This window comes from Ascaphus truei, chromosome 6 (assembly GCF_040206685.1).
Source record: "Ascaphus truei isolate aAscTru1 chromosome 6, aAscTru1.hap1, whole genome shotgun sequence".
NCBI lineage: Eukaryota > Metazoa > Chordata > Amphibia > Anura > Ascaphidae > Ascaphus > Ascaphus truei.
This window is the reverse complement of record NC_134488.1, coordinates 131,675,176-131,697,578: the sequence shown is the minus strand read 5'-3', so window position 1 is coordinate 131,697,578 and position 22,403 is coordinate 131,675,176. Positions and strand designations below refer to the sequence as shown.

The 22,403-nt window shown below is 49.3% G+C and overlaps 1 protein-coding gene across 1 annotated transcript; it reads left to right on the top strand.

The window, feature by feature from the left end:
• Nucleotides 1-11,597: 11,597 nt before the first annotated feature.
• On the top strand, nt 11,598-15,161 carry LOC142496590 (formyl peptide receptor-related sequence 1-like). The gene is made up of 2 exons (XM_075603255.1): nt 11,598-11,663; nt 13,014-15,161. The coding sequence occupies exon 2, from the start codon at nt 13,027-13,029 to the stop codon at nt 14,107-14,109; it is 1,083 nt and encodes a 360-aa protein (XP_075459370.1). The 5' UTR covers nt 11,598-11,663; nt 13,014-13,026; the 3' UTR covers nt 14,110-15,161.
• Nucleotides 15,162-22,403: the final 7,242 nt, after the last annotated feature.

The window sequence follows — 22,403 nt, the reverse complement described above, 5'->3', positions numbered from 1 at the left end:
ACTCTAATCTCCTCCCTGGCTTAATGTGCCAGAGATAACGAGGAAGCAAAGCACCAGAGCAGCAAGCCATGGACAGTCTCCAGTTGAATCCCTTGAGGAGGGGTACAAGGAGAAAGGAGCTGAATGAGGGTAGGAATTCAAGGGAGATAGAAGGAAATCCACAGGGCAACAGGTCTTTCATTTACACTTTGCTCTCAATGTTACAGATACATATAAACTAATCGGCATGTTTTCACGATACTCACAGTATCACTCTGCAGGATACAGATACACATTATTCTGTATGTATGGAAAATGCAGGATACAGATACACATTATTCTGTATGTATGGAAAATGCAGGATACAGACACACATTATTCTGTATGTTATGGACAATGCAGGATACAGATACACATTATTCTGTATGTATGGAAAATGCAGGATACAGATACACATTATTCTGTATGTATGGAAAATGCAGGATACAGATACACATTATTCTGTATATTATGGAAAATGCAGGATACAGATTCACATTATTCTGTATGTTATTGAAAATGCAGGATACATATACACATTATTACTATGTATGTTATGGAAAATGCAGGATACAGATACAGAAAAGAAAAAATGCACAAATGCGCACCAGGGATGAGATTAGTATTATTTATTATTAAAAAATACACATAAACAGCTGAGAGGATCCAACCCCTCCTCAGCTAAATGGGTTAAACTGCCCAGATACATAAACCATACATATGGACTCTAAAAATAGAATACCCTAAACAGTAAAACACACACAATAAAAATCAACATTCAATGTTATAAATAATACACAAACAAAGAAAATAGCAACAGCCCAATGTAATTTAAGTTAAAACTGCCATAGAGGACTATCATACCGCCGACAGGGGGAAACGAACACTCACACTGGGGCAGAGGTGGGGGTCCACGGATGACCGCACAGGATCCGGATCGCGGCACCGCAGAAGATGAAAAAAAAAACCCACTTGTGCCTCAGGCAGGCTCCGTCTCAGCCTCTCAGCAAACACGCGCAGGATGACCTGTCGTGACCTAGAGGTCAGAGTGCCCTCCCCCCTTTTTTAGGGGGGATCACCTTTGAAGTGGGCGCATCTGGGGAGACGCTGCATGCACGTGCAGCAAAGGGATTTTCCAATTTCTACATCTGCAGCACGAGCGCTGAATATCCTTCTCTCTGCTTTCAGGATACAGATACACATTATTCTGTATATTATGGAAAATGCAGGATACAGACACACATAATTCTGTATGTTATGGAAAATGCAGGATACAGATACACATTATTCTGTATGTAGCGGTCATGTAAAATGGCTACAGTCATCTCTCCTGCTGACAGTAAGGCCTGGTAAGTTGTGGGCATGCCAGCAGTAATTATGGAGGTTTGCCCTCACCCTGGTGGGGTGCCATGTGTATGGATGGGAGTGGTCACATGCTCTGATTCCATGGTTAGTGATGTCAGAGGTGTGTCAGTTCCAGAGTGTACATAAGGCACAGCACTGTGTCTAAAAGTTAGTTCTGCCAGAGTTCTGAGTAGTTCTGTGTCCTGCGTGGTTCTGAGAAGAGTTATGTTATAGTAGCTGAGTAGGAAGACTGTGTCCAGGGACCTGGCACAGGGTAAAGACATCCCGGCTGGGATAGGGAATCCCTATTAAAGGAGAATTACACCTTTCAAAGGGAAGCACTGAGGGACAATGAGTGGCTAGAGAGACTACTGCGAGGGGCAGTTAGCCCACCTCAACCAATAAAGATGCTCTTAATCACAAACCCTCTCGTGTACATGTGTGGAGTGAATGTACAGAGAGGAGCACCACAGAGGAGTTCCTCGCCAGGACCATCCCCAAGTGACCGAAGGGACCCTGATGAGGTGGAGGCGCTGCACTGGAACTAGGTAGGACTCAGCACACTACCTCAGCTGCCTGTCTGGACGGGTCCTCCCCACACACCATCATGCGGGAGACTCAGGAGTCCTGTTGCCAACAGGTGCACCACCAGACACTACCACACTGTAATGGGGACCGGGTTAGACCACAGGGGCCAATGTGAGATTGGGTGGGTCAGGCCGGGTCACAAATACCGTTACATGTATATTATGGAAAATGCAGGATACAGACACATAATTCTGTATGTTATGGAAAATGCAGGATACAGATGCACATTATTCTGTATGTTATAGAAAATGCAGAATACAGATACACATTATTCTGTATGTGAAGGAAAATGCAGGATACAGACACATTATTCTGTATGTTATGGAAAATGCAGGACAAAGATACACATTATTCTGTAGGTATGGAAAATGCAGGCTACAGATACACATTATTCTGTATGTATGGAAAATGCAGGATACAGATACACGTTATTCTGTATGTGAAGGAAAATGCAGGATACAGACACACATTATTCTGTATGTTATGGAAAATGTAGGACACAGATACACGTTATTCTGTATGTTATGGAAAATGCAGGATACAGACACACATTATTCTGTATGTTATGGGAAATGCAGGATACAGATACTCATTATTCTGTATGTTATAGAAAATGCAGGATACAGACACATTATTCTGTATGTTATAGAAAACTAGCTGAGAGCCCCGGCGTTGCCCGGGATGTTTGTGGTGTGGGGGTGGCATTTGGGTGGGGAGTGGTCCACGCGGCCCATGGCAGTGTGCGGTGGTACTGCTGCTGTGGCTGTACTGATGGTGATTGTATCGGTGTGCTGATTTGGGAGGGTTTGTTGCTGATGTGGGGGTGCGGATGTGGGTGTGCCGATGGGGAGGTGCGAAGGTGCCAATGTGTGGGTGCTGATGGTGTTGATGGGGGCTGGGAATGGTGGGGAGCCGAGAATGCCAGTGTGCTGGGGGGGGGGGGGGGGGGGCATGGGATACCGGTGTGCTGATGTGGTGGTGCTGGGGATAGTGTATGTGTGTGTATACGTGTGTGTGTATATATACACACGTGTGTGTATACATGTGTGTATACATGTTTGTTTGTATACATTGTGTATGTGTACGTGTGTGTGTGTATACATGTGTGTGTGTGTATACACGTGTGTGTGTATACACGTGTGTGTGTACACACGTGTGTGTGTGTATACACGTGTGTGTATACACGTGTGTGTGTATACACTTGTGTGTGTGTATACACGTGTGTGTGTGTGTGTATACACGTGTGTGTGTGTGTATACACGTGTGTGTGTGTGTGTACACGTGTGTGTGTGTACACGTGTGTGTGTGTGTACACGTGTGTGTGTGTACACGTGTGTGTGTGTACACGTGTGTGTGTGTGTGTGTACACGTGTGTGTGTGTGTGTGTACGCGTGTGTGTGTGTGTGTACGCGCGTGTGTGTGTGTACACGTGTGTGTGTGTGTACACGTGTGTGTGTGTGTACACGTGTGTGTGTGTGTACACGTGTGTGAGTACACGTGTGTGTGTGTGTGTACACGTGTGTGTGTGTGTACACGTGTGTGTGTGTGTGTACACGTGTGAGTGTGTGTGTGTACACGTGTGTGTGTGTGTGTGTGTACACGTGTGTGTGTGTGTGTACACGTGTGTGTGTGTGTGTGTGTACACGTGTGTGTGTGTGTGTGTACACGTGTGTGTGTGTGTACACGTGTGTGTGTGTGTACACGTGTGTGTGTGTGTACACGTGTGTGTGTGTGTACACACGTGTGTGTGTGTTCACGTGTGTGTGTGTGTACACGTGTGTGTGTACACGTGTGTGTGTGTGTGTACACGTGTGTGTGTACACGTGTGTGTGTGTACACGTGTGTGTGTACACGTGTGTGTGTGTGTACACGTGTGTGTGTGTGTACACGTGTGTGTGTGTGTGTGTGTGTACACGTGTGTGTGTGTACACGTGTGTGTGTGTGTGTACACGTGTGTGTGTGTGTGTACACGTGTGTGTGTGTACACGTGTGTGTGTGTACACGTGTGTGTGTACACGTGTGTGTGTGTGTGTGTGTGTACACGTGTGTGTGTGTACACGTGTGTGTGTGTGTACACGTGTGTGTGTGTGTGTACACACGTGTGTGTGTACACGTGTGTGTGTACACGTGTGTGTGTGTACACGTGTGTGTGTACACGTGTGTGTGTACACGTGTGTGTGTGTACACGTGTGTGTGTGTGTACACGTGTGTGTGTGTGTACACGTGTGTGTGTGTGTGTGTGTACACGTGTGTGTGTGTGTGTCCACGTGTGTGTGTGTGTGTACACGTGTGTGTGTGTGTGTGTGTACACGTGTGTGTGTACACGTGTGTGTGTGTGTGTGTGTGTGTACACGTGTGCGTGTACACGTGTGTGTACACGTGTGTGTACACGTGTGTGTGTGTGTGTACACGTGTGTGTGTGTACACGTATGTGTGTGTGTACACGTGTGTGTGTGTGTACACGTGTGTGTGTGTGTGTACACATGTGTGTGTGTACACGTGTGTGTACACGTGTGTGTGTGTACGTGTGTGTGTGTGTGTGTGTGTGTGTGTGTACACGTGTGTGTGTGTACATGTGTGTGTGTGTACACGTGTGTGTGTACACGTGTGTGTGTACACGTGTGTGTGTGTGTACACGTGTGTGTGTGTGTACACGTGTGTGTGTGTACACGTGTGTGTGTGTACACGTGTGTGTGTGTGTGTACACGTGTGTGTGTGTGTACACGTGTGTGTGTGTACACGTGTGTGTGTGTGTGTACACGTGTGTGTGTGTGTGTACACGTATGTGTGTGTGTGTACACGTGTGTGTGTGTACACGTGTGTGTGTGTGTGTGTACACGTGTGTGTGTACACGTGTGTGTGTACACGTGTGTGTGTGTACACGTGTGTGTGTGTGTACACGTGTGTGTGTACACGTGTGCGTGTGTGTGTACACGTGTGTGTGTGTACACGTGTGTGTGTGTGTACACGTGTGTGTGTGTGTGTGTACACGTGTGTGTGTACACGTGTGTGTGTGTACACGTGTGTGTGTGTACACGTGTGTGTACACGTGTGTGTGTGTACACGTGTGTGTACACGTGTGTGTGTGTGTGTACACGTGTGTGTGTGTGTACACGTGTGTGTGTACACGTGTGTGTGTACACGTGCGTGTGTGTCTACGTATACGTGTGTGTACGTGTCTACGTGTGCCTGCGTGTGCCTGCGTGTCTACGTGTGCCTGCGTGTCTACGTGTGCCTGCATGTCTACGTGTGCCTGCGTGCCTACGTGTGCCTGCGTGCCTACGTGTGCCTGCGTGCCTACGTGTGCCTGTGTGTCTACGTGTGCCTGCGTGTCTACGTGTGCCTGCGTGTCTACGTGTGCCTGCGTGTCTACGTGTGCCTGCGTGTCTACGTGTGCCTGCGTGTCTGCGTGTCTACGTGTGCCTGCGTGTCTACGTGTGCCTGCGTGTCTACGTGTGCCTGCGTGTCTACGTGTGCCTGCGTGTCTACGTGTGTCTGCGTGTGTATGTGTACGTGTGTGTGTCTACGCGTGTGTGTCTACATGTGTGTGTATACATGTGCCTACGTGTGTGTATATACGTGTGTGTGTACGTGTGTGTACGTGTGTAGGGCAGGCAGGGTGGGGGCGAAAGGCAGGGAGGGTGGGGGCGAAGGGCAGGGAGGGTGGGAGCGAAGGGCAGGGAGGGTGGGGGCGAAGGGCGAGAGCGAAGGGCAGGGGGTGAAGGGCAGGGACGGGGGCGGGTGAAGGGCAGGGCCGGGGGGGGGGGGGGCGAAGGGCAGGGCCGGGGGGGGGGGTGAAGGGCAGGGCCGGGGGGGGGGGGTGAAGGGCAGGGCCGGGGGGGGGGGGTTGAAGGGCAGGGCCGGGGGGGGGTGAAGGGCAGGGCCGGGGGGGGGGGGGTGAAGGGCAGGGCCGGGGGGGGGGGGGTGAAGGGCAGGGCCGGAGGGGGGGGGGGGGGGTGAAGGGCAGGGCCGGGGGGGGGGGGTGAAGGGCAGGGACGGGGGGGGGGTGAAGGGCAGGGCCGGGGGGGGGGTGAAGGGCAGGGCCGGGGGGGTGAAGTGCAGGGCCGGGGGGGGGGGTGAAGGGCAGGGGGGGGGTGAAGGGCAGGGCCGGGGGGGGGGTGAAGGGCAGGGCCGGGGGGGGGGGTGAAGGGCAGGGCCGGGGGGGGGGGTGAAGGGCAGGGCCGGGGGGGGGGTGAAGGGCAGGGCCGGGGGGGGGGGGGGGGTGAAGGGCAGGGCCGGGGGGGGGGGGGTAAAGGGCAGGGCCGGGGGGGGGGCAGGTCCGGGGGGGTGAAGGACAGGGCCGGGGGGGGGGAGGGTGAAGGGCAGGGCCGGGGGGGGGGGGGGGCAGGGCCAGGGGGGGGTGAAGGGCAGGGGGGGGTGAAGGGCAGGGCCGGGGGGGGGGGGTGAAGGGCCAGGGGGGGGGGTGAAGGGCAGGGGGGGGGGTGAAGGGCAGGGCCGGGGGGGGGGGGTGAAGGGCAGGGCCGGGGGGGGGGGGGTGAAGGGCCGGGCCGGGGGTGAAAGATCTCTTCCCGTGCGGTTACTTACCTCGCACCGGGCCGCGCTCCTCCTCGGGTTCCTCGGCGGTTCCCCCCGGCGATGCGGAGCTGAGACGCTCAGGTGAGGGGGTGTGTGGGCCGTGGCCCGTGCAGCTCCCGACAGAGACAGCTAGGCCTGAGAGCCGGAGCAGCGCGCGCGGGGATGGGGAGCTGGGGGCGCGGCCTCTAGGCCTGAAGGTGAGAGCGGCGACAGCGTGCTCTGGGGGGGGGGAGCACCGGGAGAGCGGGTGAGCACCGGGAGAGAGGGTGCTCTGGGGGGGAGGGAGGGAGGGTGCTCTGGGGGGGGGGAGGGGGGGAGCACCGGGGGAGAGGGTGCTCCGGGAGAGCGGGTGATGTTGAGGTCCCGCGGAGTGGTGATAGGGGGTAGTTCCGTTGTTGCGGGCCAGCGGCCAGGAAAGGGGGGGGGGGCGGACAGAGGGTGAGGAGGGGGGTGAGGGGCTCCGGAGCAGCATCGTGCGGTGGATGTTCGGGTGAGTGGGGGGGGGGGTGAGGGGCTCCGGAGCAGCATCGTGCGGTGGATGGTGGGGGGGGGGGGTGAGGGGCTCCGGAGGAGCATCGTGCGGTGGATGTATGGGTGAGGGGGGTGGGGTAGTTTTGGGTGTGCTCCGGGGATCTTCGGGTGAGGGGGGGGGGTGTGATGGAGCATCGTGCGTTGTATGTTCAGCAGCGTGCGTTTGCTGTTGGTGTGAGGGGGGGGTGATGGAGCATCGTGCGTTGTATGTTTGGGTGAGGGGGGTTGGTGATGGGCTGCAGTAGCGGGAGAGCTGTGGCGTGCGTTTGTAGTGTGCATGAGGTTGGGGGGGGGGTGATGGTGGAGGGGGGTGCATGAGGTTGAGGGGTGTGGTGGTGGAGGGGGGTGCATGAGGTTGGGGGGGTGGTGGTGGAGGGGGGTGTTTGTAAGAGGCAGTGCGGTGAGTGTTAGGTGCTTAGAAGCATTCCCAAAGGTCACTGAGGGGTGGGACAATGTGGCAGTGGTGTTGGCCAAAGGCCAATGAGAGTCAGTGAGGGGTGGGACAGTGGGGTGAGGGGTGGGACAGTGTGGCAGTGGTGTTGGCCAAAGGCCAATGAGAGTCAGTGAGGGGTGGGACAGTGTGGTGAGGGGTGGGACAGTGTTGAGGTGGAGTGACAGGCCAAAGGTGCAATGCGATTGGCCCTAGGGACACAGGGCATGCAGACAAACATACAGACATTTCAGAAATATATAGTAGATATACACACCACACATACATATATACACACCACACATTATATATATATATATATATATATATACACATATATATATATATATACACACCACACATACACACACATATATACATATATACACACACACACACACACCACACATATATACACACACACACCACACATATATACACACACACACACACCCTGCAGCCCGTTTTTCACACACACACACACACACACACACACACACACACACACACACACACACACACACACACACACACACACACACACACACACACACACACACACACATACCCTGCAGCCCGTTTTTCACACACACACACACACACACACACACCCTGCAGCCCGTTTTTCACATACACCCTGCAGCCCGTTTTTCACACACACACACACACACACACACACACACACACACACACACACACACACACACACACACACACACACACACACACACACACACACACACACACACACACACACACACACACACCCTGCAGCCCGTTTTTCACACACACACACAACACACACCGCTCCTCTGCTTCCCCTCAGAGGTTTTTTTGTTTTTTTTTTAAATGAGCTAGCAGCCCTTGTTTCCCGCTGCTGGCGGCCCTGATCGCGGCGCCCCTCTAGCCAAGCCGCGGCGCACCAGGGCGCCGCGGCGCACAGTTTGGGAAACACTGCTGTACCTGATTCGGCAGTCTGTGGTAGCAGACGTGAAGGTTTTGATAGCTGTGAAGCGTGGCCCCAGAGCAGGTTGAGGATTAGAGGATTAGGTGTTGCAAAAGCAAAGCGTGAGGGGTGGGACAGTGTGGAAGTATTAGGGCATTGGTGTTGGACGCAGGCCAATGAAAGGTGTGCGGGGGCGGGCATTGGACGCAGGCCAATGAGAGTCAGTGAGGGGTGGGACGCAGGCCAATGAGAGGTGTGCGGGGGCGGGCATTGGACGCAGGCCAATGAGAGTCAGTGAGGGGTGGGACGCAGGCCAATGAGAGGTGTGCGGGGGCGGGCATTGGACACAGGCCAATGAGAGTCAGTGAGGGGTGGGACAGTGTGGCATTGGTGTTGGACGTAGGCCAATGAGAGGTGTGCGGGGGCGGGCATGGCCTGAGCAGGAGTGACAGGCCCAAGGTCCAATGCGATTGACCCTTGGGACGCAGACATACAGTGATTTCACAAATATATAGTAGATGCAGGATACAGACACATTATTCTGTATGTTATGGAAAATGCAGGATACAGACACATTATTCTGTATGTTATGGAAAATGCAGGATACAAACACACATTATTCTGTATGTTATGGAAAATGCAGGATACAGACACATTATTCTGTATGTTATGGAAAATGCAGGATACAGATACACATTATTCTGTATGTTATGGAAAATACAGGACACAGATACACATTATTCTGTATGTTATGGAAAATACAGGACACAGATACACATAATTCTGTATGTTAATAGGCATACGGGCCCAGAATACTGTATATTAACCAGAAAGCTTAAAAACAAACAAAAACAAAAAAAAAACACATCTCTAGCACTATAAGATACTCATTGCCCTGGCAGTGTAGGAGATATAGATAAGGTTGTTTGATATCAGCATCACCATATGTGGTTAACAAACACACAAAACCCCCGCAAGCTTTTTTTGGGAACCCCTGAGCCCCCACAATATATATATGTATAGAAGTGTTAAAATGGAGTGCTATTGAGCGTGGCATATGTTCAGTATACAACAAACGACAGAGAAGCCCAATGCTACACACTTATATGACAAAAATACACAGTAAAATACTTATATATTCTCTTGAAAAAGGGCAATTTAGTTTAACCCTTTGGCCAAAGCATTATAAGCCTGCGAGCCACGTCAAGGCAGACCCTGTTCGCAAGTCCTAACACTACCAGATAAAATACTAATATACCTCTAATAGGATTAAAAGTCTCATTTACCTCTATTAGGAGGGAGAAAGACCACATTGGATCTATATCCAGCAGAATGAAAGGACCAACAAACTTGGGAAATGGGGAGGGGCGGGCTTAAAACCTGGGAAGGAGGAGCCACCAACCCCCAACAGCAGAGACAGCTGAAAATAAGTTAACAAACACACAAAACCCCAGCAAGCACTTTTTGGGAACCCCTGAGCCCCCACAAAATATATATGTATATGTGTCAAAGAGGAGAGCTAATGAGCATGGCATATGTATACAACAAACGACAGAGAAGCCCAATGGCCAAAGCATTGTAAGCTACATATGCCAGGGGTTCCCAAAAAGTGCTTGCTGGGGTTTTGTGTTTGTTAACTTATTCTCAGCTGTCTCAGCTGTTGGAGGTTGGTGGCTCCTCGTTCCCAGGGTTTAAGCCCCTCCCCACTTCCCTAGTTAGTAGGTCCTTTCATTCTACTGGATACAGATCCAATGTGGTCTTTCTCCCTCCTAATAGAGGTAAATGGGAATTTTAATCCTAATAGAGCTATATTAGTATTTTATCTGGCAGTGTTAGGACTTGCGAACAGGGTCTGCCTTGTCTTGGCTCGCAGGCTTACAATGCTTTGGCCAAAGGGTTAAACTAAATTACCCTTTTTCAAGAGAATATAAAAGTATTTTACTGTGTATTTTTGTCATATGGGATGTAGCATTGGGTCCCAGCAGCAAAACTCAGTAATAATAACGTGAGAAAGATTGAGAGGTGAAATGGGAAAAGATGGAGCAGAAAGAGCGGTTCAGCAGGCAGGGTAGATCAGCAGCAGGACGTTATTGTAATTGTGGGAGAACTTAGGGGAACAGAGTTCTGGCACCTTTTTCGGACTACAATTGTAGCCACAGGCACAACAGACACAGGAGCAGGGAGCAGGGAGCATGGCACAGGAGCAGGCAACAGGCACCGGAGCAGGCAACAGGCACAGGTGGAGGAGCAGGCAAAGGTGCAGGCAACAGGCTCAGGAGCAGGGAGCAGGCACAGGAGCAGACACAGGATCAGGGATCAGGTACAGGAGCAGGAGCAGGCACAGGAGCAGGGAGCAGACACAGGAGCAGGCACAGGAGCAGGCACAGGAGCAGGGAGGGGGAGAAGGGAGCATGCACAGCTGCAGACAACAGGGACAGGTGGAGGAGCAGGGAGCAGGCACAGGAGCACGGAGCAGGCACAGGAGCAGACACAGGATCAGGGATCAGGTACAGGAGCAGGGAGCAGGAGCAGGCACAGGAGCAGGCACAGGAGCAGGGAGCAGACACATGAGCAGGGAGGGGGGAGAAGGGAGCATGGCACAGGAGCACAGAGCAGGCACATGAACAGGGAGCAGGCACATCTCTTGCTTTATACAGGGGCACAAAGCCCATCAGTTATAGGACTGATGTGATACAGCATAGGCAGAGGGGTTTGCAGTAGGATATGATCACGTGAGGCAGGGGGCTTAAGGTTAAAGTGCAGGAATTAGGAAGGTGTGTAATGTAGTAATGTCCCCGGCAGCAAAACTGGGGAACAAAGTGTGGCAAAAATAGCAATTTAAACAATCTTATTGAAAGAAATAGGTGTTTTTTCTTTGATAAATCTGGTGCTCATTTGTGCCCCAATTTTGCTAACATAAAACTTTAATACATAATAAAATGTGAAGTTCGGCCCCAGATACTGATCCATGTTTGGGAGATAGTGCAGCTGTTTGATAGATACGGGTCCATGCTTACAGTAGGAGATAGCTGTTAGATAGATACGGGTCCATGCTTACAGCAGGAGATAGCTGTTAGATATGACAATGTCCATGTTTGGTTAAAGCAGTTATTATATCTCAGAATAAAATCACGTTGTCCTGTAGACCAATCAGAATCATTAACATAAAAAGTTCTCCCCTTGTGAGGATCATTGAAGCTTTCGGCTGCGGCTCTGAGAGACACAACAGAGCAAAGCCACAGAGGTGAGCAGGTCCCGCAGAGTTACCTGGTAAGGAGGGGTATGGAACCAGAGAGAAGTGCTCATGGGAAAGGGGAACTGCAGAGTAAGGAGGGTCTCCTGTTATTCCATTTTAACAGTAAAGGGAACAGGTCTTCTAAGTGTGACTCTGTGGGTATGAGTGCGGGGATGCAGAGATTATTGGGAATCACTCACCTATCCTATCACTTGTATCTCCTGTTGGGAGTTTGCAGCCAGTATGTGAGTGTAGAGATACATAGCTAGTGACACGTAATGCTGCGTGACATACAGTAAGAGATATCATCAATGTCCTGATCTGCAGTATAAACATGCTATGGTGTAATAAAGGACTGACAGTGTGCACCTCTAGGTAATAAATCCTCAAACACATACTGTAGGGAATTTGTTCTTTAAACTGCAATAGGGTCAATCGGGACACTATTGCATGACAGGTACAATTGAGCTCAATGGTTGGTTCTGTGTGTTAGTGCCACAATGGGAACTATTACAGTTTAATGAATAAACCCCTATTAATTTTTATTTGTATTCAACCAAACAATGCTGCATATGGCCCTTCCCCAGAGATATTACATTGGAGGTTTCTGCATCACCCAACATGACAGAATAAGTGCTGCAGATATAAAGGTTTCAGTCTTTAATGCTGAAATCCTTATAACTCAGAGCAGTGGCACAAGAATAAAAGGATCTTCTTACTATCGTCTCCCAGCTACAAAACTGGGGCTAAACCAGTGCAAAAAATAGCACCAGATTAACACAGAAAAAAATTCAATTGAGAGTCAGAGTTTTATTTTGGAAAAATCGGGTGCAGTTATTTCCCGCTGATCTTGCCCCAGTAGTGTGCTGTAACACTGCGCTTTCTGATCACCGTTTGCTGAGGAATGTGACTTAGCTTTCAGCCAAACATCTCTTAATCCCCTTTATTCATTTAGGGTAATGTGGTCTAAATTCACTAATGGTCAATAAATAAAAAATGGGAATATCAGTGTTTAACGCCAAGTTTATTTATCGACCTATTCACTAATTCTGTATCACCAGGGGTAAAGGAGTGAGAATGAGATTTTTACTGCTGCAATATACTGCAATATTTTCTAGCACTGTGTATGCAAATGAGCACACAAAAATGTTCAAATGTATTTCTTGTTCCCCACAAATTTAAATTTGTTGTATTATATATTAACATGTTCATTTATTTGATGTAGGCCATATGCAAATACGAAGAAAACGGAAACATACTTTGCCTAGCATCTTTAGTGCCCCAAAGTTTAAAAACACCATACATTCAAAGTCCCGCCAGTTCTGTATTATAGATAACATTTTAGTTTTATAATATTAATCTCTGTATTTTCTTGCACATGACAGGACACTGCTAGAAATGGAGACTTCTGTTCATCCTGTTCCCTTCACCGTCAGTAGCCCTGAGACCAGTGTTCCAGAGGAGGATCTGGAGGATGAGATTCTGTCTGATTATATCGAACACTTGATACAAGTAATATGCATAATTTGCTTCAGCATAACATTCATCCTAGGGATTATAGGGAATGGTTTGGTCATCTGGATTGCTGGTTTCAAGATGAAGAAGATGGTCAATACCATATGGTTTCTCAACCTGGGTGTGGCTGACTTTTTATTCAACATCTTCCTTCCACTTCAGATAACAGAGTTGGCTATGAATAATCACTGGCCCTTTGGTCAGATAATGTGCAAGGTCATCTCCACTGCAATTTTGCTAAACATGCTGGTCAGTATTTCTTTCCTAATGATCATCAGTGTTGACCGTTGCACCTCTGTCCTTTGCCCGGTATGGTCAAAAAATCATAGGACACCCAGGTTAGCTTCCATCATTTCAATAGTTACCTGGCTGTTGTGTCTGATTCCCAGTTCCCCTTACCTATCTTTCTTTGATACTCTGCATGACCCTGATGAAAATATCTCCTACTGTCATGTTACATATGTATCCTGGCAAAACGGGACCACATTTGACTATCACACATGGAAACTGAGGCATACTGCTATGGTCATCACTCGATTTGTGTCCATGTTCCTGATCCCCTTCATCATCATTGTGGTATGTTATGGTCTCATCGCACTCAGGCTGAGGAGAAGTAAAAGTCTTTCCAGTTCCTGGCGACCTTTCAAGGTTATCATTTCTATTGTAATTTGCTTCTTCTGCTGCTGGTTCCTCTTTAACGTCTGGCCTCTATTGGAATTCATGGGCATTGAAACTAGCTGGACTTTAGATTATCTAGTAATTGGCATTTCCAGTTGCCTGGCTTTCTTCAACAGCTGCCTCAATCCCCTGCTCTATGTCTTTATCGGTCGTGACTTCAAGGAAACCTTAAAGAAGTCTATTCCATTTCTTCTGGAAAATACCTTTAGTGAGAGGTGTAACCTTGATTTTGAGGGTCAAGATGATCAGACCATGGTTGAAACCGAACTGGAGACTTTCCAGCCATGAGTTTTTGTAGAGATCCCCCATCATGCTGGGCACTTCCACATTAGTAAGTCTGTTAAAACCTAGCTTCACTGACTGTCCCGTGTGCGCCTTTTAATAAACAGAAATAAATAAATCAGGAATAACAATGAGAGGGAGATAACTATAAAACATTATTTAGTTTGTGTCAATCATTATCTGCTTTTTGTATCTCTTATGTTATTTTTATTATATGTATACTTATAAAATAATGTCATATTTTATTTTTTACCTAGCCCTTGTAAAGAAAAATCTGTGCATGTAATGTTAAACTGAATTATTAATTACAGATAATTACTGATACAATAATCTAATACAATAATGTATAAGAGCATCAAATAGAAATGTAATCGCTGGGAAACAGGAATCCTAGCTGTAAACTCAGATTCCCACTAATCATTACAGATGTGCGAATGTCTTCAATTTTACTTTGCAAATTTTGATGTATTTAGTTTTCATTTTGCGTTAATAAGACATTTTTGTGAAAGTTCACATTGCTCAGAACTTCACCAATATCACCATACAGTATTTTGCCAATTCCATTGAATGTTGCCACTTCTCACCAGAATATGGCAGTGAAAGGCAGGATATAAAAGACCCTGTGACCTCACTCATTGAACTTTAATATTTGGGGATTTTTTGCAAAGATTGTCATTTGTGCACATTTTGTACAAAAAATAAACTGCAAATGATGCACAAATGTTACCTATATCTGTACTAACCAAGCTCATCTTCTGTAATTATCATAATTCCAACAGCATCTCCAAGTACAGAAAAGTCACCGTGTATTCATGTGCGTCCTGTTGGGGAACATGAGTTTGTCGCTGCTTGGCCAGGGGGGACCTGCACAGAACAACTGGGGTTGTCATCTGTCTGTAACCAGAAATTGTGTTTGCACAATCGGTCACCCAAAATATAAACTATTTATCCTGATTTTTGCCATCTAATCTGTAAATGGCAATCATGATAAATACACTGCAGACATGAACAGTTACTTTGTTATCAGCTCCTCCCAGATCCAACTTTCTTTCTCCAAATCTGTGTGACCCACTTATATTTTGTATTGTTTGTACATCATTAAAAATCTTCCAGCACACACACAATGGCATTAGAAAGTCATTTGAATATTGTTGTAAATTATATTTCAAAAAAGCAAGTTAAATAATTCACCCTTTGCTACCAGAGGAGCCTTAGGCCGCGCCTATAGTGCCGTCGATGGCGACACGACGGGTGACTTCACCCGTCACACTGGCGAAAGTTATGTTTCACCAGGCGACAGCGTCGCGGGATTCCGGCAATTTGATTTGTTCAAGGGCCGTCACGTGACGCAATGGCCTTTGAAAAATCAAATTTTGCCAGTTTCAAGTTTTCGCAACGGCGACGTCGCTTTGTCGCTGTCACGCGCACTGTAAACGCATGCGGCAGCATTGTATTTGTTTTCGCGGCCTATTCTTATTTGTGCACAAGAGAACAAAAAATACTGGGGTGGAGGCCCCAATCAGCCAGTGCTGCAGAGCTTTTGGTTAACCCACTGTTGAAAAATAATGAATGTCTTTCTGCTTTTAAAACCGGATCACATGGTATTGTGAATGCATGCTTGAGGTTGTGTGCATTAACCCCTAGATGGCACACGGTCTAGCAGGAATATACAGAGAGTTGTGTGGGGGAAGTCCTAGAACCCCCCCAGACCTCTCTGTCTCCCTGAACTTTATAGAACCTGTGTGCCTGGTCGCCGGCACTATAAGCGCATCCTATTCTTATTTGTGCATCTTTTGTCTCTTTCATTGTTTTTACAAATTGTACATGTGTTTAAGCTAGAGTGTATAATCCCACAGTGGGAGGCCCAGTATGTGCAGTACTAGTGGAGTTATGTTTCAGTATGTACAGGTAGAGGGGAGAATCAAGGGATGACCATGCAGTGTGCAGTAATCATGTAACAAGTTAACAAACAATCTTCAGTTGAGAGAATCTGTGACATCCGTCCCTTTCCTTCAGATCATCTCACGGATCACACGTGGTCTGGTCTGCTGGAATCTCCCTCATTCAGTGTCGATTTTTCACTCCAACACTCCCACAGGTTCGAAAGTGGGAGGGGGGTGGGGTGGAAATTAAACAATACTAGTGTGATACCGTACAGGATTTAATAGCTTAAGAAAAAACGTTAAAATCACACTTACATACATACAGGGTATCAAATATCGCACAAAATGCCGTCCGCAACCTGCACTGCAGCAAAATGGGATCAAATGATAGTGCCTGCAACTACTATACCTAAACAACATCAATAGTATAAACAAAAGGTAGGAGGAATATTAAGAAGGGACACCCTAAATTACTCCTGTGTTCTTAAAATGAATAAATAATTAAAATGAATGAATAGTTAAAAAATTACACTCAATTAGAATAAACTTATCAACTGATTTGTAACATTACATATATATAAAATTATATAAAAATTGAATGCAGATATAAAGAATTGTACATTAAAGTCAATAACACTAAAATGATACAAAAACAGATATATGGAATTGTACACTACTACCAATATGTTAAGACAATTAAAAATAGTTGAAAGACACCAATTAATCGCTAAAACATTATTAATGGCCTGTTTTTAGGAATCTTTTAAAAAGGCCGCTAAATCAAAATCGATATTCAGGCCGTGAGGGGACAGTGTCTTAAGTACATAAATCCAATAGCTTTCTTTTTTGGATACCAGATTCAGTCTGTCTCCCCCACGCCAGCTACCTTTAGGATTATCGATTCCTACACATACCAGACCTTCGGGATTCTGATCATGGTGTATTTTAAAATGATTGGAGACACTGTGGGTCTCGAGGCCCCTCTTTATGTTATAGACGTGTTCTGCGAACCGTCTTTTGAGGGGTCTTCCTGTCCGGCCTACATATTGCAGGCCGCAAATTGCTTTTCAATCAATTGTAGATTCATATAGTGTACAGCTTTAAATGCCTAGCCCATCCCTTTATAGGAAGGTCCTTCCATTTAGGATTGTATATAAATAACCTATCCACTAAGCTCCATTACCCCCTGACGAAGTGACAACGGGTCACGAAACGCGTAGGGAGGAGGAGCTTAGTGATTTGGAATGTCTGAGCACCCGTAGTTCCTGACGCGAGGAGAGTTCCAGTTTCCGGTTTGCGGCATCGCTGACGTCACTCGAGGTGCCGGTATCGAGTGTAGCGTGCGGCGATTCTCTCCTCGGCAGTCTATAGGAGCAGTGCAGGTTGCGGACGGCATTTTGTGCGGTATTTGATACCCTGTACTGTATGTATGTAAGTGTGATTTTAACATTTTTTCTTAAGATATTAAATCCTGTACGGTATCACACTAGTATTGTTTAATTTCCACCCCCTCCCCCCCCCCTCCCACTTTCGAACCTGTGGGAGTGTTGGAGTGAAAAATCGACACTGAATGAGGGAGATTCCAGCAGACCAGACCACGTGGGATCCGTGAGATGATCTGAAGGAAAGGGACGGATGTCACAGATTCTCTCAACTGAATGTTGCCAGCCCATATCCTGTAAGTAGGATTCTAGAATTTAGACAGGGGGACAATAGAAGAAACACACTACGCAATTGGTGTGCCCTGTTGTCTTTTCTGTTATTCCAGAAACAGCTGAACATCATTTACAAGGACTACAACTCCCCTGTCTAAAACACCACTATCAAGACCAATAACCCGCTGAAGGAAGCCTGCATTAGAGACTGCCTTGTTGGTTCACGGTATTTTGGACTTTATCCACAGCGCCAGGAACGATTAATTTGTGTATATATATTGTTTGTACAGATTTGGAATAATCTGCTGTTTTTTTGTTCCTTAGGCTGCTTTATTTTATATCACATTATTGTCAATCACATATTTTTTGATATAATCACCTTTAATTTCACAGTGTGTAGGTCAGCACTTTTTAGAGGGCTTATATTGATTTGTTTGTTTGCAAGTTAACAAACAAAGTTACAGAGATAACACAGTCTCTCCTTACTACATTCGGATTACACTATAGAATTTATTTATTTATAATTTCATGTTACTGTTGTAACGGTGTTTCTGGCCCGGCCTGACCCACCCAATCTCACATTGGCCCCTGTGGTCTAACCGGACCCCATTACAGTGTGAATATGCCTGATGGTGCACCTGCTGGCTACAGGACTCCTGAGTCTCCCGCATGGTGGTGTGTGGGGAGGACCCGTCAGACAGGCAGCTGAGGTAGTGTGCTGAGTCTCACCTAGTTCCAGTGCAGCGCCTCCACCTCACCAGGGTCCCTGCGTCCGCATGGGGATGATCCTGGCGAGGAACTCCTCCGTGGTGCTCCTCTCTGTACACTCATTCTTGATAGATACACGAGAGGGTTTCTGGCTGAACTCATCTTTATTGACACGGCAGGGCAACTGCCCTCCACAAGGAGTATCTTCAGCCGCTCATCTCGCCAGTGCTCCCTTTAGTTAGGTATGTCACCCAGATCAGGGATTCACTTATTCCCGCAGGAATCACTGTCCTGTGCCAGGTCCCTGGACACAGCCTCCCATGGAGTTACTATAACATAACTGACACTCTGATAGAACTTGAACTCCTTTCCTCAGCTCTGACATGAGCTGGAACTCCTTTCTCAGCAGAACAACTACAACACACAACTTCACAGCAACACAACTTTTAGACACAGTGCTGTGCCTTATGTAAGCTTCTGAGGCTGACACATCTCTGACATCACTAACCATGGAGTCAGAGCATGTGACCAGTCCCAGCCATACACAGAGCACCCCACCAGGGTGTGAGGGGAAACCTCCATAATTACTGCTGGCATGCCCACACTTACCAGGCCTTACTGCCAGCAGGAGAGATGACTGTAGGCATTTTACATGACCGCTACATTCTCCCCCTGGTGAATCCCATCATCCTCGCTGGGACCTAAATTTGTATACCTCTTTCCAGGAAGCACTGTAACGGAAAACATAATTAACATCACACAAATTTCCTCATAATACAGTACATATGAATACAGTCATCCGCCAAGCCCGCCCCGACCAGCAGCCACGAACCCGCGTAATGTCTCAGTACCCCCTTAATAATAGTGATCTGGGTCAGGTTTCCTCACTTCCCGGTTACCCATATCCAGGACCGTAACATAATAATGCCTAGGTGATCCTCTCTCTGGCACATAGGTCACCCTATGTTTGTGAACATTTCTCCCTATGCTCCACACTCGCATCAGGGTGTCTATTCTTTCTTCCGCCTTTTTACCTACAATGTCGCTCCCCCTATTGGCTAAATACAGCTCTATAGTTTCTTGGAGCCACGTTTCCCTATTGTCCTCAATTTCATCCATCAGGGGCTCCGGAACATAGGGATACTCCAACCCATGGGATTTTTTATATTTGACTATTATAGCCCTCTCCGCCCTACTGACCCTGGTCAGATCAGCATTACCTGCCCTCCCAGGTAACACCCATGATAGGGGCTCATCAGAATCTACTGGATCTGACAGTGTGTCGGGACCCATGGGCGCTATGTCTCTACGCTCCAGCTGGAACCACCTCTCCTGTAATTCCCTGTCCCTCTGCTCGGGTGTAAACTCTCCCTCTCTCCACCAGAAATCTACCACGTCCTCCCGCCGGATGAGGAACCGAGTACGGTCCATCCATGCGGAGTACCCCTCAAATAGTGGAGCCCACCACCGGGTCTCCTTAAAGGGATTAGGCCCTGGTTCCCGGTCGTCATCAAATGAAAATACCCCTGACGACCTTGTGGATCGCGAGTTGAACCACCTCGAGGACCCCGGAGCCTTTACTGCCGGTTGGGGTGCTGTATCCGCCACCCTCAGTTCCCCTCCTCCCCGTGAATCACCTTCCGTAGCTCCACTGAGCTGCCTCTCCCCAGTCCGTTTTTCCTCCCCCCCCAAAGGTATGTCCACAAGTTCCAAGCTGGGCGGTGAACCCGGTGACCGTGTGATAGGGGTAGGGGCATTAGCTAGGGCATGGGGTTGGGTATAGGGGCAGGGAACGGGACCCCACGGGGTTACGACCCGCTCCTGGCTGTCCGTAGACTGGTCCAAGGATGATGTCTCACCCTCCTCAGTCCTGAGATCGTCTCTCCGATTTCTGGGCAATACGAGCGGTCGGGGACCTTCCCCCAATCGCCGAAGCGTCGCTGCTCCCCCTTCCTGGGTTCCGCCGTCGCCACCGGAAGTGACGTCCTCCCCGGAACCGGAAGCGTCGCCATCTCGCGTTGGACCCCCATGCGGGATCTCTTCTCCCACGACATCCGGTTGCTCCGCCGTCGCCACCGGAAGTGATGCCGTCCCTCCACGTGCGCGTTGGGCCTGGCGCGGCCCTTCCAGCGCTTCGCCGTCTGTTGTGACTAGGTAAGAGATAGGGCTTTTTGGCTTACCCATCCGCAGGGGTGTAGGCGTCTCTCTCCCATCTCCGCCAGGTCCTGGGATGGCGGGACTCCGTCGGTCGGATCGCCGATCTGCGGGGGACGTCCGGTCACTCACCCCACGGGGCGTCGTTCTCCCCGTCTGTCTTTTCCGCTCCGTTCTTGCTACCGCCAGCTCACGAAGGTCCTCATCAGAGTAGTCCCCTCGCCCCGACCTAGGGGTCGCGGGGCGGGGTGAAAGTCTCTTTGCCCCTGTCGCGGGGTTTAATCCAGCCGCCTCAATGGCCAGTGACCCAGCCGACTTGACCGGCTCCAGTCCCCTGTCTCCGGGACTCGCGCGGTTCATCCACAGCGCGCCCGGGGACTCAGCAGAGCGCCGTGTCACATCCACCGGGGGGTCAGCAGGCTGTATTGGGACGAATGTGGGCATAGGCCACAGATACAAAGTCCCGCAATGAGGGCAACGTGCCATCGTATTCACAGTACCTCCGGGCAGCCCGCATTGTAGGCAGAGCCCGACCACCGTCTCAGTATTGGCCACCCTCACCACCAGCACCCCGCCGGGCACTGAGTAGGGCTGGGTGGAGACCATAGTGCCCACAGTGGAGGAGCAGGCCATTCTTTGTACAGGAGTCACTTCCTGTACAGGTCTCTCCTTCTCTGTGGTTCCTCGCAACTGACTGGTGGAAGTTGCTGGATCCGCCACTCCCTGCTTTGGCTCCTCCCTTCTCTGACAGAGTTGGAACCCGCCCCCAGGGGTTGCAATAATGGGCGGGTCCCACAGGGGAATATCATGCCCCTTAATTAAGGCCGCACCTCTCTCAGTCCTGGTGGGCGCGGTCTGCGTTTTCGCGCCAATTTCCTCCCCAGAGCTGGAGTCCTTTCCCGCGGCTAGTTCCCGCCTTCTCCTTGCAGCAGCTTTTTGCACAAGGTACCTTTGCTTGCAAATCACCTCCGCGGCCGGAACTACTTTTTGTAGTGGCGCCGTCTGGATATCAGTCCCTGGGCCCAGTGGGTGCATTCCCACAGGCCATAGTTGAAAGTCACTCCCCCTGGTAGAAATCAGGGGAGGGTCCCATAGACTCAACGGTTGACTCAGCACAGGGGCTGAATTAGTCACTGTCCATCCCGGCGCAGCCATAGCTTTCGCGCCATGCCCCCCATCAGGGCGGGGCTCTGCTGTTCGCGCCATTCCCGGACAGCTCTGTGCAAGTCCTGCAGCAGCCATTTTTTCTGCGCCTGGCCCATGCGTTTTCCCTAGCAAGCGGAAACCGCCATTTTGGTTGGTTTTGGCGCCCAAAAAGTCCATTCGTTCGCTCTCCTCACGGGGTTCTCCCCCAATTATTGCAATGTCCTCACACTCTTCAAAGGTGGCCCCTCGCTGTCCCAGGCAGGATAAAAACGGGGCAGCCACGGCCTTTGCTCCGCTCCAGAGCAAACTCGTTAAGGACAATTCAGCGACAGTCTGCTCTTCAGTGGGTTGCACGCCACGGGTGCCCTCCCCATCAGCCTCTGTCCGCCATTTTACGTTCTCCGCGCCACGCGGATCCTCCACTCTCTCATAACAGTTGTCGTACATGAGGCTCCACTCTGCGGGGCAGCCACCACACCGGTACAATAAAGATTAGCTCAGATGCACCACCACATGTGTACCTTATCTAGGTGTGACCCAGTGTTGCACTACCTCAGGCTAGGCTCACTCTCTCAGTGTCTGCTGTGACTCCTTCCTCCCAGTCTGTGCTCCCTACGGTGAGTGTCTGGAATGGCTAGGTACTCTGGCTGGCTCTGCCATGCAGTACTTGGGGCGTCTACCTGTCTTGGTCAGCCTAGCGCAGACCCTCTCCAGGACTCCTGACCAAGTTAACAGGCTGTCCCTTCTGGCATCC

Bases quoted from the DNA above. Each gene is read 5' to 3' on its own strand.
- LOC142496590 (XM_075603255.1), top strand. From the start codon at position 13,027: ATGGAGACTTCTGTTCATCCTGTTCCCTTCACCGTCAGTAGCCCTGAG.